This window comes from Macaca mulatta, chromosome 10 (genome assembly GCF_049350105.2).
Source record: "Macaca mulatta isolate MMU2019108-1 chromosome 10, T2T-MMU8v2.0, whole genome shotgun sequence".
Taxonomy (NCBI): Eukaryota; Metazoa; Chordata; class Mammalia; order Primates; family Cercopithecidae; genus Macaca; species Macaca mulatta.
This window is the reverse complement of record NC_133415.1, coordinates 19648385-19665406: the sequence shown is the minus strand read 5'-3', so window position 1 is coordinate 19665406 and position 17022 is coordinate 19648385. Positions and strand designations below refer to the sequence as shown.

Genomic DNA, 17022 nt, shown 5'->3' with positions numbered 1-17022 from the left:
CGTGGCTACAGTGAGCCTTGATAGTGCCACCACACTGTAGCCTGGGCAACACAGCAAGACCTTGTCTCAAAAAAAAAAAAATAGGTTAATGTGATAAATTTTTTGTGATGTGTATTTTACCACAATTGAAAAAGCAAACCCCATGAAACTCAGTGATGACGTGCACTTTGATGCAAGTGGCAGTGCAGATTGTATTCTTAACATTTTCCTCACTGGTTGGCTGGTAGCTTTGTGGTGTCTCATTTTTAGTTTTTGATTTCTATGCATGACTTGTGATTGTGATGATAGCCACAAATTCACTGGACCTGGGTTTGCAGAAGCATTCTGGCATCTCTGGGATCAAAGCAAAAACTGCTTTTGTGGTCTTCCTTCAGAGCTTGTATTTTCTTTTTTTTTTTTTTTTTTTTTTGAGACAGGGTGGAGATGGGGTCTCGCCATGTTGCCCAGGCTGGTCTCAAACTCCTCAGCTCAAGCAATCCTCCTGCCTAGGCCTCCCAAAGTGCTGGGATTACAGGCGTGAGCCACCGTGCCCATCCTCAGAACTTGTATTTTCTTTTTTTTTTTTTTTTTTGAGACGGAGTCTCGCTCTGTCACCCAGGCTGGAGTGCAGTGGCCGGATCTCGGCTCACTGCAAGCTCCGCCTCCCAGGTTCACGCCATTCTCCTGCCTCAGCCTCCCGAGTAGCTGGGACTATAGGCGCCCGCCACCTTGCCCGGCTAGTTTTTTTTTTTGTATTTTTTAGTAGAGACGGGGTTTCACCGTGTTAGCCAGGATGGTCTCGATCTCCTGACCTCGTGATCCGCCCGTCTCGGCCTCCCAAAGTGCTGGGATTACAGGCGTGAGCCACTGCGCCCGGCCAGAACTTGTATTTTCAACAAAGCCATGAGCTGTAGCATCAGACGAACACATACTCATGGGGAGATGGACCTTCACACACCAGCTCCGCACACTTTACCGAGAGTGCTTTCATTATCTCCTTTTTCTCACCACCACTCTGTGCCTTCCTCGGCCCCCTGTAGCTTAATTGAGTCTCTGAAGTTCTGGAGGACCCGCTTCCTGCTGCTGCCAGCCTGTGTCACCGCCACCAAGCGCATCACAGAGGGGGAGGCCCACTGCGACATCTATGGGGACAGGCCCCGTGCAGACGAGGACGAATGGCAACTCCTGGATGGCTTTATCCGCTTTGTGGAGGGCTTGAATCGCATTCGCAGGCGGCATCGCTCGGATCGCATGATGCGGGTAAGGGCTCCTTGGACTCAGGGAGTGTGCCTGGTGTGAGATGCAGGTTTGCCACCTCCTCTGTTAGGGGCCTCTCATCATTAGCCTATTTGTTTACTCGTCAGTTGCCCAGTGTTTACCTTAAATCCAAAACAGTGTTTTCTTCTCCACTGTACGATAACGGAGGAAGGGATAGTGTGCAGGCAGTGACTGGGTGGTGTTCTGTGGCACAGAGCCACTCCCTTCCACCTGAAGACACGGTGCCTTGAGGTCCTCCCCAGGTGGGACCCTATGTTGAGCACAGCTGCTTGTGTGACTAGGTGCTGAACTGCTGAGTAGAAACTCTCAGGAGGTGAACAGCCGCAGTCCTTCCTCACTCATCTTGCTCCAGCGTTCCCAGCACCCCGTGCCTCATTCAGTCACACACCACCCAGTGCGGAGACTCAGGCTTCTGGGGATTATGGAATATGCCAGCTCTAAGGGGCAGAACTGGGATTCAGCATTTTTTTTTAAACTAATATATAGTACAATTGACGTGTGTGTATGTACACAGGTCTATGAATTTTAACAAATATATAGATTCATGTAACCACCACCATCACTTCAAAAAAATTCTCTCATTCTAGGCTTTTTTTTTTTTTTTTTGAGACATGGTCTCACTCTGTTGCCCAAGCAGGAGTGTGGTGGCATGATCATGGCTCAACTGCAGCCTTGACCTCCCACCTTAGCCCTCCAAGTAGCTGGGACTAAATGTCCAACTAATTTTTTTATTTGTTATAGAGATGGGATTTCCCCATTTTGCCCAGGTTTTTCTCAAATTCCTGGGCTCAAGCAGTCCTCCTGCCATGGCCTCCTAAAGTGCTGGGATTACAGGCATGAGCCACCATGCCCGGACTTATGCTAGTCTTTATAGTCACGTTCTCCCCTATCTCTAATCCGTGGCAACCGCTGGTGTGTTCCTTATCACTGTACTTTTGTCTTTTCCAAACATCACAGAAAAGAGTCACATCATATGTGAAAAGGTCATATATTATTGTCTTCTTTCACTTAGCATAATACCTTTGGATTCATCCAAGTTGCGTGTGTAAGTAGTTCACTCTTTTTAATCACCAGGGAATGTTCCATCATCAGCCATGTTTTTTTGTTTTTAACCTCAAGTTCAGTATTCTTCCTCTCACACCAGCTGTCTTGTGTACACAACATCACTTATGATTAAAAACATGTCTGGGAGAACTTGGATAGTGGGAAGAACTTTGGTTTTGGAGTGAGGTCACTGGAGTTTGGATTCCAGCTCCAGTAGGATGTGGGGTAAGTCCCTTAACCTCTCTGAGCTTCAGTTTCTTCTTCTGTAAAATAGGACTAACATTGTTTACTTCATAGAGCTGTGGTGAGGGTGAAATGAGATGATGTGCAAATAAAGTGGCAGTTTATTTTTAGTTCACCAGGCATTTGAGTGAAATGTTGTTTTCTGTCACTTGCTGAACACTGAGAACCCATGTTCCTTGACCCTGTCCATTGGATTCCCAGGGCCTGGGAATGCTGCAGCATGCCCTGGGACCTGAGTGGCTTCCACTGAGAGCCCACTCGGCTGATGGCCTTGTCTCCTCTTCTCTGCTTTAGAAAGGGACCGCCATGAAAGGCTTGCAGATGACCGGGCCCATTTCCACACATTCTCTGGAGTCAGCCGCACCCCCAGTGGGGAAGAAGGGAACCTCGGCTCTCTCTGCCCTGTTGGAGATGGAGGCCAGTCAGAAGTAAGTGCCTGGTAGAAGAGTGACTTGTCCCCATCTTGACAGCCCTGAGGGTTTTCAGTGCCCTGTTCCCATGAGGGGGTGAAATATTTCCTTTACAAGTAGCTTGTAATTAGGAAGAAGACATTTATGTGAAAAGAAAGCTAGGCTAATACCTGGTAGGTGTTGGATAACATGAAATAGGCCAGAAGTTATAAACTTTTAGATTGGGACTTAATTGAAATACAGACTCATTTGGTTTGGCCCACAAAATATTACGGCATATTTGAGCCAGGGCCAGGTATGGTGGCTCAGGCCTGTAATCCCACCACTTTGGAAGGCCAAGGTGGGCAGATCACTTGAGGCCAGGAGTTTGGGACCAGCCTGGCCAACATGGCAAAACCCTGTCTTTACTGGGGAAAAAAAAAAAAAAAACCACTGTATTAGTCCATTCTCACACTGCTGATAAAGACATACCTGAGACTGAGTAATTATAAAGGAAAGAAGTTGAATCGACTCACAGTTCTGCAGGGCTGGGGAGGCCTCAGGAAACTTACGATCATGGCAGAAGGGGAAGCAAACACAACCTTCTTCACATGGCAGCAGCAAAAAGTGCAGAGTGAAGGTGGGGGAAAAGCCCCTTATAAAACCATCACGTCTTGTGAGAACTCACTATCCTGAGGACAGCATGGAGGTAACCGCCCCCATGATTAAATTACCTCTCACCTGGACCCTCCCATGACATGTGGGGATTACGGGAACCGTAACTAAAGATAAGATTTGGGTGGGGATACAGACAAACCATATCATTTTGCCCCTGGCCCCTCCCAGTTCTCATGTCCTTGCATTTCAAAACACAGTCATGCCTTCTTAACAGTCCCCCAAAGTCTTAATTCATTCCAGCATTAACTCAAAAGTCCAAGTCCAATGTCTCATCTGAGACAAGGCAAATCCCTTTTACCTATGAGCTTGTAAAGTCAAAAGCAAGTTAGTTACTTCCTTGATACAATGGGGTACAGGCCTTGGGTAAATACACCCGTTCCAAATGGGAGAAATTGGCCAAAACAGAGGGATTACAGGCCCCATGCAAGTCTGAAATCCAATAGGGCAACCATTAAACTTTAAAGTTCCAAAACGATCTCCTTTGACTCCATGTCTCACATTTATGGCACGCTGATACAAGAGGTAGGCTCCCAGGGCCTTGGGTAGCTCCAGCCCTGTGGCTCTACAGGGTACAGCCCCCTTTCTGGCTGCTTTCATGGGCTGGCATTGAGTGTCTGCCACTTTTCCAGGTGCATAGTGCATGCTGTTGGTGGATCTACCATTCTGGGGTCTGGTGGATGGTGGCCCACTTCTCACAGCTCCACTAGGCAGTGCCCCAGCAGAGACTCTTTGTGGGGCCTCCAACCCCACATTTTCCTTTTGCACTGCCCTAGCAGAGGTTCTCCATGAGGGACCTGCCCCTGAAGCAAACTTCTGCCTCCTCTGAAATCTAAGCAGAGATTCCCAAACCTCAATTCTTGACTTCTGTGCATGCACAGGCTCTACACCACATAGAAGCTGCCAAGGCTTGGAGCTTACACCCTCTGAAGCCATGCCTGAGCTGTACCTTGTGCCCTTTTAGCCATGGCGGAAGTGGCTGGTATGCAGTGCACTGTCTTCCCTAGGCAGCACACAGCAGGAGGCCCTAGGCCAGGCCCAGGAAACCAATTTTTCCTCGTAGGCCTCCAATCCTATAATGGGAGGGTTGGCGTGAAGGTCTCTGACATGCCTTGGAGACATTTTCCCCATTGTCTTGGTGATTAACATTAAGCTCTTCCAATGGTGTGAACCTGGGAGGCAGAGCTTGCGGTGAGCAGGAGATCGTGCAACTGCATTCTAGCCTGGGCGACAAAGCGAGACTCCATCTCAAAAATAAAAAATAAAAATAAAGGCCGGGCGTGGTGGCTCACGCCTGTAATCCCAGCACTTTGGGAGGCCGAGGCGGGCAGATCACAAGGTCAGGAGATCGAGATCACGGTGAAACCCCGTCTCTACTAAAAATACAAAAAATGAGCCGAGCGCGGTGGCGGGCGCCTGTAGTCCCAGCTACTCGGGAGGCTGGGGCAGGAGAATGGTGTGAACCCGGGAGGCGGAGCTTGCAGTGAGCCAGGATCGCGCCACTGCGCTCCAGCTTGGGCGACAGAGCGAGACTCTGTCTCAAAAAAAAAAATAAAAAATAAATAAATAAATAAAATAAAATAAAAATAAAAAATAAAAAAATTAGGCTCCTTGTACTTATGCAAATTTCTGCAATAGGCTTGAATTTCTCCCCAGAAAATGGGTTTTTCTTTTCTGTCACGTCATCAGGCTGCCAAGTTTCCAAACTCTGCTTCCTCTTGAACACTTTGCCACTTAGAAATTTCTTCCGCCAGATATCCTAAATCATCTTCTCAAGTTCAAAGTTTCACAGATCTCTAGAGCAGGGGCGAAATGCCACCAGCCTCTTTGCATAGCAAGAGTGATCTTTACTCCAGTTCCCAACAAGTTCCCCATCTTCATCTGCAACCACCTCAGCCTAGACGTCATTGTCCATATCACTATCAGCATTTTGGTCAAAGCCATTCAACAAGTCTCTAGGAAGTGCCAAACTTTCCCACATCTTCCTGTCTTTTGAGCCCTCCAAGTCACTGGGAAGTTCCAAACTTTCCCACATTTTCCTGTCTTCTTCTGAGCCCCCTGAAACTGTTCAAACCTTTGCCTGTTACCCAATTCCAAAGTCGCTTCCACATTTTCGGGTATCTTTACAGCAGTGCCCCACTCCCCAGTACCAATTTACTGTATTAGTCCATTCTTATGCTACTAATAAAGACATACCCGAGACTGGGTAATTTATAAAGGAAAGAGGTTTAATTGACTCATGGTTCAGCATGGCTGGGGAGGCCTCAGGAAACTTAAAATCATGGCGGAAGAGGAAGCAAACACATGCTTCTTCACATGGGAGCAGCAAGGAGAAGTACAGAGTGAAGGGGAAGGGAAGCACCTTGTAAAATCATCAGATCTTGACGGGCATAGTGGCTTACACCTATAATCCTAGTACTTTGGGAGGCCTAGGCAGGTGAATCACCTGAGGCCAGGAGTTCAAGACCAGTCCAGCCAACATGGTGAAATCCTGTCTCTACTAATAATACAAAAATTAGTCGGGCATGGTGGCGCACACCTGTAATCCCAGTGACTCAGGAGGCTCAGGCAGAAAAATTGCTGGAACCTGGGAGGCGGAGGTTGCAATGAGCTAAGATTGCACCACTGTACTCCAGCTTGGGTGACAGAGCAAGACTCCGTCTTAATAATAATAAGTAAATAAAGTAAAACCATCAGATCTCATTAGAACTCACTATCACAAGAATAGCATAGAGGAAACCGCCCCCGTTATTCAGTTACCTCCCACTGGGTCCCTCCCAAGACACATGGGGATTATGGGAACTACAATTTGAGATGAGATTTGGTTGGGGATACAGCGAAACCGTATCACTGGGTGTGGTGGCGCACGCCTGTAATCACAGCTACTTTGGAGGCTAAGACATGAGAATGTCTTGAACTCAGGAGGCAGAGGTTGCAGTGAGCCAAGATTGTGCCACTAAGCTCCAGCCTGGGCAATAGAGTGAGACTCTGTCTCAACAACAACAACAACAACAAAATTTGAGCTGGGTTTTAAATTTGAAGATTCCATATAAAAATCTGGATTGTATAGATTGCATGTGAATTTTTTTTTTTTTTTTTTTTTTTTTTTTTTTTTTGAGACGGAGTCTCGCTCTGTCACCCAGGCTGGAGTGCAGTGGCCAGATCTCAGCTCACTGCAAGCTCCGCCTCCCGGGTTTACGCCATTCTCCTGCCTCAGCCTCCAGAGTAGCTGGGACTATAGGCGCCCGCCACCTTGCCCGGCTAAGTTTTTGTATTTTTAGTAGAGACGGGGTTTCACTGTGTTAGCCAGGATGGTCTCGATCTCCTGACCTCGTGATCCACCCGTCTCGGCCTCCCAAAGTGCTGGGATTACAGGCTTGAGCCACCACGCCCGGCCCGCGTGTGAATTTTTATATTAAAAATATATATGACATGGTACATGATATATAATATATAAAACAATATATTATAGATAGTATAATACGCAATCCTCAATTTCATATTGGCTGGGAATATAATATACTCAATCCGCAATTTCAGTTACCCAAGGTTAACTGTGGTCCAAAAATAGGCAAGTACAGTACAATAAGATATTTTGAGAAAGAAAAAGAGAGAGTCCGTATTCACATAACTTTTCTTACTGTATATGGTATAGTTGTTCTATTATTAGTTATTGTTGATAATCTGTTACCGTGCCTAATTTATAAATGAAACTGTAGCATAAGTATGTATTTATAGGGAAAAAACATAGTAGATACAGGGCTTGGTACTACCTTAGGTTTCAGACATCCACTGGGGATCTTGGAACATATCCCCCTCAAGTTAGTGAGGACTATTGTAATGCAAAGTTGGCCAGGTGCAGTGGCCCATGCCCGTGCTCCTGGCACTTTGGGAGGCCAAGTCGGGTGGATTGCTTGAGCTCACGAGTTCGAGACCAGCCTGGGCAACATAGTGAGACTTTATCTCAAAAAAAAAATTATAGTTAATGTATGAAAATGCAGTTTTGCTTGAGGCCGAGCGCAGTGGCTCATGCCTGTAATCCCAGCACTTTGAGAGGCCAAGGCAGGTGGATCACAAAGTCAAGAGATTGAGACCATCCTGGCCAATGTGGTGAAACCTAATTTCTACTAAAAATATAAAAAGTTAGCTGGCATGGTGGTGCGCATCTGTAGTCCCAGCTACTCGGCAGGCTGAGGCAGGAGAATCGCTTGAACCTGGGAGGCAGAGGTTGCAGTGAGCCAAGATTGCACCACTGCACTCCAGCCTGGTGACAGAGCGAGACTCCATCTCAAAAAAAAAAAATCCAGCTTTACTTGAAATAGCGGAGGCTCTATTAACACAGGATCCACATTTGCACCCAGCCACGGTGAGATGGCACTTCAGAAGGGGCATATGCCTTGGGTTCACACTCTGGTCTTACACTTGTCTTATACACTCAGTCATGCTACCTAGCTGGCTTCTCTAGGCCTTTGGGTATGTGGCCCCTTTATAAACAGTTAAGTGCAACAGTTGATAAGACACTTTTGGAACCACACTTGGTTGGGAGGGCAGGGAGAGTGTGGTGTCATGGGTGGTGGGATTCAAGCTGGCGTTGTAGGAAGCAAAGCCTTTACATGGGGGTGGGTGAGACTTGAGGAAAGACAAAACACTGCCTTGGGCCACCTTCCCTGCCCCTCTCCACCTCACAGCTAGATCAAGTTCCCTGTGCTTGCCAGCATCCTGGGCCTATGTCCATCAGAGGACTTACCAGTATTCTGCTGGGAGCTACAGTCATCTGTTGACTTCTCCCTGACTTGACTGTGTGCTCTGAGGCCAGAGGCTGCATGCTGTGCCTGGCACATAGTAGGTGTATAATGGATATTTATTGAATGATGGAGGAGGAGGATGCTGAGGGTTCCCCTGTAGAGATGTGAGGTGAGCATGTTAGGGGAGGCTAGACCTTGACTGTTTGGTATGAGGGTCTGTCATGCCCACAGGAACCTGCACACAGTAGGCTTTCCAGAAGTAACATTGAACAAGCAAGGGTGAGGTATGATGCAGACGTGGAATTTGAAAGACAGTATGGGAATTTGGACGCTAGGCTGTCCTTATGCATTCTCATGGCAAGAGGAATCCTTTGAAAGTTTTAAAAATTCTATTACAGGCCAGGCATGGTGGCTCACTCCTGTAATCCCAGCACTTTGGGAGACTCATGCCTGTAATCCCAGCACTTTGGGAGACTCATGCCTGTAATCCCAGCACTTTGGGAGACTGAGAGGTCAGGGTTACTTGAGCCCAGGAGTTCAAGATCAGGATAGGTAACATAGTGAGACCCCATCTCTACAAAAAATTAGCCTAGTGTGGTGGTGAATGCCGAGGTGGGAGGATTGCTTGAGCCTGGGAGGTTGAGGTTAGGCTGCAATTAGCCTCAGTTGCACCACTGCACTCCAGTCTGGGCGATAGAGCAAGACCCTGTCTCAATAAAAAATGAAAATAAAAATTTTATTAGAAAATTTCAAAGAGATATGAATAATAGACTGGTATAATAAATTCCTGCTTACCCATCACCCAGCTTCAATGAGTATCATCTCATGGCTGACCTAATTTCATTTCTATCCAACTTATGTTTTCCTTTTCTTTTTTTTTTAAATCAAATTCCTGGTGTCATTTCCCTTCATCTGTAATATTTCAGAATGTACCTCAGAAAGACAAGTACCCTTTTTTGAAAAACCAAAACCATGGTATTATAATCTACCTTTAAAATTACAACAATTCCTTAATATCATGAAATAGCCAGTTGGTGTCTTTGGCAGAAGTGGTTTTTTCAGAGATGAGCTCCCTGTGTGGGATGGCTTGGTGGGCAGGGGCCAGGAGGCAGAGTCCCATCAGGAGGCTCCCGCTAGTCCAGGCAAGAGGCAGCTGAGGCTGGATGGAGGGTGATGATGAGATGGAAAGGAAGGGATGAAGAACACAGCAGGGTGCCTACGGTGAGGGGACAGATGAGAGAAGGAAAACTGGGGTAGGTTGGGTTTGTTTCTGAGGGCACTGGGTCTTCTTTTGAAAATATCTTTATCAGACCAAGGAAGATGCCAGGAGTCTGTGTGGCAGTTTCTCCCTGTAACTAATCACAGACTTTTCCCACTGGAAAAGAGAACAAGGAACATATGTTGCTGGGAGGGGTGTCAAGCTGGGAGTGAGGTGAAAGGATCTTATTTTGTCAGTGAGTCATTGTTAGTATGCACCAAGGAGCGTGTTTCTGCTTACACTGAAGAAGCATATCGTGGGGGTAGTGGTACCCCCAGTGTGAAGGGTGAGATTCTCAGCCAACCCCAAGGCAGGAGGCAGGACAAAGAGATCCAAGACTTCCTCCTTGCCACGGATGACTGCTCCCGGGAGACGGGCTACATTTTCTCAATAGAGGTAGAGTAGAGGGAGCCAGACCTTTATATAACATTTGTACAACATTTGCTTGCACAGAATTTTTTATTTATGTGTTTTTGTTTTTTCTTTCACTGCCCCAAACAGATTCCGTTTTATTTATTATGCAAAACAGCGTACAGTGGCATGAAAACGCTTACAAAATTTCACCTGTAGTCCCACCATCTTACCTTACATCTAACCGTGTATACTTCTTCCAGTTTTCTTCCCATCTTTATCTGTAGGCATTTAGTCAGGCCCTTGTGGAAGACAGAAGCCCTGGAATCTTAGCTTTGTGCTGATTAATAGCAGTGGGACCAGTCTGGGCAGCAGGTGCTGGCCAGTGGGCTTTTCTGTTCCTATTAGATGAGGATGACCCAATGACAGCCAAGTTACGGCAGAGAGAGAGAAACCCCACCAAGCAGATGGATATTCATGTTCTGTCCAAGGTGGCTTTAGTGTGTACGTCTTACTCAGGCCTTTCTGGGGAAAGCACACCAGCAGTGAGCCACCCTGTGCCATCTGCCTGCAGAGGCGCGTGAAGGGTGTCTGCGTGCTTTTACCCTTCCTGATTCTGTGTAGGCTGTGTCTTTCTCCTGCCCACCCTTCAAGGCCCACTCGGAGCATATATGTCACTGCCTCCATGGAGGTGTGACTAGCGCCCCCTCCTGGCTGAACATACCCAAGCATGCCCTCATGTATGTTCTCATGTATATACATATGCATTGTAACTGGTTGTTTTGTGGCAGTCCCCTCTTCCTGAGCCATTAGAAGAGGAGCTTCTAAGGGCAAGGGCAGGGTCAGTCTTCTTTTCAGAATCCCTGACTCCTAGTCAGTGCATCAGCATATAGCAGGTGACTCAGTACATGTGGATTGTTGTGTGCATCAGATGACACATCTGAGTGGTCACTGGGGATGCAAGAGAATCTCACAGCATGCATTTGTGGATGAGACTTAGAGGAAAACACGCTGCGCTGTGATAGAAAGAGAGACTGGTGTCAGTGGACAAGGAAAATAATCTAGCACTTAGTCTTTTGTCCTGTGAATTACACCTCAGAGCATCCAAGTAATTGGTGTGGGGAAGTTTCTCTTTTTAAAATATCCCAGCTAATAAATACAGAAGGAATGATGAACTGTCACTATGTGTAGTCTCTGATGAATGAATGGATCTAGCAAAGATAATCAGTGGCAGCTCACATCATAAGAGAGAGGCAGCCATTCTGGGCCTCCAGGCAGAAGTGCACAGGTACCACTTAGGAAGAATAGTGGCCCAAAATTTGACCGAAATCTGCCCAAATCCCTTGATGTAAGTTCTGCTTCTCAGGAAGTACAGGGCACAGAAGAACTTGTTATATAATAAAGCGATGTAATCAGCACATCCAGACTCTGTAAGTTTACACGGCTAATGAGCTACTTTCTTTAACAAATAATTTGCAAGGATAAGGAGAGTTGAAGAGGGACTTATACCTTAAAAAGGACTTAAGATACATAACATATGACAATGTAGGGACTTAATTGAGTCTTGTTATTGGGTTTTGTTTTTTGTTTTTTTTTTAAAGACAGAGTCTCGCTCTGTTGCCCAGGCTGCAGTGCTGTGGCACGATCTGGGCTCACTGCAACCTCTGCCTCCCAGGTTCAAGTGATTCTCCTGCCTCAGCCTCCTGAGTAGCTGGGACTACAGACATGCACCACCACACATGGCTAATTTTTGTATTTTTAGTAGAGACAGAGTTTCACCATGTTGGCCAGGATGGTCTCAATCTTCTGACCTCGTGATCCACCCACCTTGGCCTCCCAAAGTGCTGGGATTACAGGTGTGAGCCACCACACCCAGCTAAAAAAATTTTTTTGAGACAATTGAGGAAATATTTGACTTTTGAAAAATTTTTAAAACGTTTGTTATCTTTTAGAGATACTGAAATGTTTAAGGATGAAACAATGTGTGAGTTTTGCTTCAAAATATTTCATGTGGGTAGGCAGGGTGTATGGATGAAACCAGAATGGCTCTAATGATATAATTTTGGTAAGAGATATGTAGGGATTCATTATATTGTCCTCTTTACTTTTGTATATGTTTGTATTTTTTCATAATGTAAAAACAAATTTTAAAGGAGAGTGCAACAGGTTACTATGGAAACAGATTTTTGCATCCCTGGTATGTGATTACTTCGCATTGAGTAACAAAAGTGTCAGAATTTAAGAAAATTGTTGCAAATTGGGTTCTCAGGGAAGTGGACTGAGATGGAATGTAGCATATAGGATGCTTATTAAGGAGAGCCCTTGGGCACAACACCTGTGGGAGGGATGGGGAAGAAACCGGAGTGGGTGCCGAGAGAAGCTGGACTACAGCCCAGACCCAGTGACAGCCTCAGGAGATCCCACAGGAACAGCCTAGAACAGCCTTCAGAGATGTGTTGAGTTAGGCCAACAAACACACGTGTGCAGACACACACACACACACACACACACACACACACACACCCACACCCCATTCATTGACTGTGGCAGCCCATGCAGCTGGGGCTGTCCCTGAAGGGGCTGAAAACTGAGACAGAGCCTCCTAGACAGCCCTCCCAGTGCTGGGACAACAACAAGGCCATCGTGGAGGGGGCTGGGCCCTGCCTCGCACTGTCCATCACAAGAAGTAATATATATTATAGTAATAATGAAGCACTTAAGACTTTAATTTGAGCCTTCTGAAACCTAACAATGAAACAATGATATATTAAAGCAATGTAATTTAATCTAAAATAAAGTGTAGTTAATTTTAGAACAAAAAAATTAGGAAAATAAACATGAAAATATTCATTCATGTACATCAGAACTGAGATGGGATGAGATGTCATAAGGAAACTATGTCTTGCGTTATGAGATAATGTCTGTTAATTTGGTTTGGAGGGTGATGTAGCTATGCACATTGGAAAGATTAACATATAAATCCCTTCAAAATATATAGAGAATTAACACATTTTCTCCTGTTTATGCTGCGTGTTAATGCAGTCTTCTTTTTTTTTATTTTTATTTTTTTGTTGTTGCACAGGCTGGAGTGCGGTGGCACGATCTCAGCTCACTGCAACCTCTGCCTCCTGGGTTCCGGCGATTCTCGTGCCTCAGCCTCCTGAGTAGCTGGGACTATAGGCGTGCACTGCCACGCCTGGCTAATTTTTTGTATTTTTAGTAGAGGTGAGGTTTCACCATGTTGGCCAGGCTGGTTCAAACTCCTGACCTCAGGAGATCCGCCCACCTTGGCTTCCCAAAGTGTGGGGTTTACAGGCATGACCCGCCACGCAGTCTTAACATTCAGAATGTGCTTTTGCTGGTATATTAAATAAAAATTGAGAAAAAAGTATTTGTACAAGAATTTAAAAAATGGTGTTCAAACCATGTCAGTTCCCTTTTTAAGGTCATATATAAGCACCAGATGCTGCCAGAATGCTTTTAAAATTGGGCTGTTTTCTGATTTACTGTGGAGGACTGGTGATTGTTAGGCACAATGAATGAAATTAAGCATATCATGGAAAGGGAAACAAGGCAGAAGTGTGTGTTTCAAAGATGACAGCAACAGAGCTGTCTGCATCTTGGCGGACGTGGATCCTTCACCAGGAAGCTCTGAGCAAGCTGCTGTCCTGTGCTTTTCCTCCTTTCAGGTGCCTGGGAGAACAGCAGGCAGCTGTGCATGGTGGGAAGAGCTCCGCCCAGTCAGCCGAGAGCAGCAGCGTCGCCATGACTCCCACCTACATGGACAGCCCACGAAAGGTAAAGGAAGCCACTGGAGCGGGGAGCTGTCTTGTGCTCTCAGAGGCTCAGTGTGGAGGGTAAAACAGATAGCCCTTCAGATCCAGGATTGCATGTGCTGAGGCTTTGGATGAATTATACCCTGAACCCTTTAAGGGTTCTATTACTGTTACTATTTTTATATAAGAACTTTCTTGTTCACAGTTGTAAGGAAGCTAACTTCTAGTTAAATCCAGATATGAAACAATCAGTCATGCTTGTAATTCCAGCACTTTGGGAGGCCGAGGCTGGAGGATCACTTGAGCCCAGGAGTTTGAGACCAGCCTATGCAACATAAGGAGACCCCATTTCTAAAAAAAATTAAAAATAAAATTAGCTAGATGTGGTGGCGTTTACCTGTAGTCTCAGCTACTCAGAAGGCTGAGGTGAGGGGACCCCTAGAGCCCAGGAGGTTGAGGTTGAAGTGAGCCATGATCACACCACCGCACTCCAGCCTGGGTGACAGAGTGAGACCCTGCTTCAAAAAAATAAGATACAACAGTTAAGCTAAACTTTGTTGGTTCAATGCCCAAGATCTGGCCTGAGCTTTGTATTTGGCCGTCTGGTTTTCCTTCACCCTCGTCTTTAGCTTTCCCAGAGGGGAATAGAAAACTACTGAAGCAGCCTCCACCAGAGCTCTCTCTTCTTTGATAATGAAATTCCCATCAGTTTTCTCAGACTGCTGAGAAATACAGTCAAATGGGAGCATCCTGGGGTGGGTGGAAAATACAAAAAACCTGAGACTTTAGGCCTCTATCTGGAACAAGTACAGTAGAGGAGCCGAAAACTCCATGGGTCTTTTAAGACCAATCGACTTGGCTCTGTCAGCTCCTTCTGGGAAATTCAGACTCTGAGATCACTCTGTTGTGATAGGGCGAGTTGACTGTACTTACCACTCTCTTATCTCTATCACTGGGAGATGAAGGAGATTTAACACATATATGTTATTTTTCAAAATTGTGGTCAAATGATATATCTGTGTTTATTTTACCTCCATATCATGAAAATTTCTTGTGTCATTAAATGTTTTAAAAGAGCGTGATTTTAAAAAATAACTATATAATTTTTTCTTTCATTTTTTTTTCCCTCAGCAACCCCAAAGAAAAAAATAGCTATATATCATTTTATCATGTGAATATGCCTTCATTTATAACTTCTTTTGGTTAAAATTATAGATGGTGATTTTTAAATGATTTTTGGTATTTTTCTATAAACTTTAAAAATTATTCTACAGTATACCACAGTTATAATGTTGCAGTGACTATGCTTGCAATAATTATTTGACCACACCTCTGATTAATTCCTTAGCCTAAATACTAGAATTACACTACATGGGTAGAGGGATTAAAATCTGAGAAAAAAGTATCAGCCAAGGCTGTGGGCAACTTGTAAACCAAATGTTGGCAAAGCTAAATACATATTTTAGACTTTGTGGCCAAGAGGCAAAACAAAGCTATTGTGTAAGTACGGTATTTCCATAACCATTTAAAATTATTTTTAAACATAAAAAAAATTTTTTTTTTTTTGAGACAGAGTCTCGCTCTGTCACCCAGGCTTAAGTGCAGTGGCATAATGTCAGCTCATTGCAACCTCAGCCTCCCGGGTTTAAGCAGTTCTCCTGCCTCAGCCTCCCCAGTAGCTGGGATTACAGGTGTGCACCACCATGGCCAGCTAATTTTTTTAATTTTTAGTAGAGACAGGGTTTCACCATGTTGGCCAGGCTGGTCTCGAACTCCTGACCTCAAGTGATCCATCCGCCTCAGCCTCCCAAACTGCTGGGATTACAGGTGTGAGCCACCACGCCCACCCATAAAAACCATTCTTAGCTCACTGGCTGTAAAAAAATTAGATGGCTGGCCAGATTTGGTCTGCAAGCTGTAGTTTACCTAACGCTTCTCTAGGGAGTGGCTTTAGGTACCAAGGATAGTCTGTGTGTAAGGAATGATCTGCTGACCATGAGTCTTTTCACCTGTCCTCCTTCACATGTACATAAACCTCAGCACCTCTGCTTCTATATGTTCTGGCAGAGAAGGGACACAGTGGAACAATGAGATACAAATCAGCCCGTGTGCCGTCCACCAGGTTTTGCCTCTACTCATTACCATCTTTGAGAATCAGAAACAGTGCCGAGGACAAGACTGAAAAGCAGAGAAATTATAGTCACAAATATATTAGATTACTGTTTAGAAACCTCTCCTGATCATCCAGGTGAACACTAAAATCCATATGCATGAGCCATCAATAGGGCTGGAAGTAAACTCCTGAATAGTCAAGGTGAAACAAAATGCTATGAGATGGCCAAAGCAAATAGCCCTGCTGACATGCTCGGAAATGCCCAACCATGTCCCCAAGGAACACTTCATGTTAGAATGCGTTGCGGGTGCCTGCATCAGCATCTGCACAGCCACAGGTTTCCAAGGTTTCGTATTTGTGTTTGCAGTCACTTATAGGAAGTGGCAGCAGTATCAATAAAATGGGCACCTAAATATTTCAGTTATTCTACCTTTGGAATTGAGGAAAAGTTCCAGAAAAGCAGAGAACTTGAGATGTGTCAAGTGCCATTCCTGAATTTCTATGATAACCCGGCATAAAAAGTAAAAAGATTGCAAAAGGACAGAGGGTACTACTTCAGAATGATGGAAGGAGGGGTCACTGAAAAAGTCCTCTGTGTCATTTTTGTGTCACAGACATGGCTGCTTGAATTCCACATGGGTAGGGTAGGGAGGGTATGACAGCTTTAGAAAACCCCTCACAATGTGAGTGCTGTGTATCTGACATTATATATGTCTTAGCTTGCTGATGATTTTGTTACACAACCAGTGGAGGAGAAGGTATGGCTGCTTCTGTATCCCCTGTTTGCTAAAAAAACTAAGCAAGAACTTATCCTGCCTTGAATCCTCTCCTCCCATCTGGCTGCCATGTTTAGTAACAGGCAGAAAAAGCTTCATGGCTCAATGTATCTCTCCAAGAGGGTGACTGGTCACCCAGCCAGGTGGGAGGCCAGGATATTGCCACCAAAGCCCTTACCCTGCAGCCCCACCAAGCTGCTCTGCGGCCTTTTCATCTTCCTTGGCATAGGTCTGAAGGAATTTCAGAGCTATGTGGGAGGGTGAGAGCATCCAAGCCACACTCTGATGAGACCAGAGAGAGCTTGGACACACCTTCCAACCTGGGCGCTTTCTCCCACACAGATGGGATATTCTGCCCAGGAAGGTGTGAGTTTCTGCTCATGCTTTGCATTTGG

At 45.5% G+C, this 17022-nt stretch overlaps 1 protein-coding gene across 50 annotated transcripts in view; it reads left to right on the top strand.

The window, feature by feature from the left end:
• Positions 1–17022, top strand: part of DEPDC5 (DEP domain containing 5, GATOR1 subcomplex subunit) — a 166113-nt gene that overhangs the window by 90811 nt on the left and 58280 nt on the right. For all 50 annotated transcript variants that reach the window (XR_013399213.1, XR_013399211.1, XR_013399209.1 and 47 more), the window contains 3 exons: positions 1020–1239; positions 2839–2972; positions 13652–13760. Coding sequence is in view for 23 of the 50 variants with exons in the window: in XM_077949893.1 (XP_077806019.1) it covers positions 1020–1239; positions 2839–2972; positions 13652–13760 (463 nt within the window). In the remaining 27 variants the exon portion in view is untranslated. The remainder of the gene's footprint in view (positions 1–1019; positions 1240–2838; positions 2973–13651; positions 13761–17022) is intronic.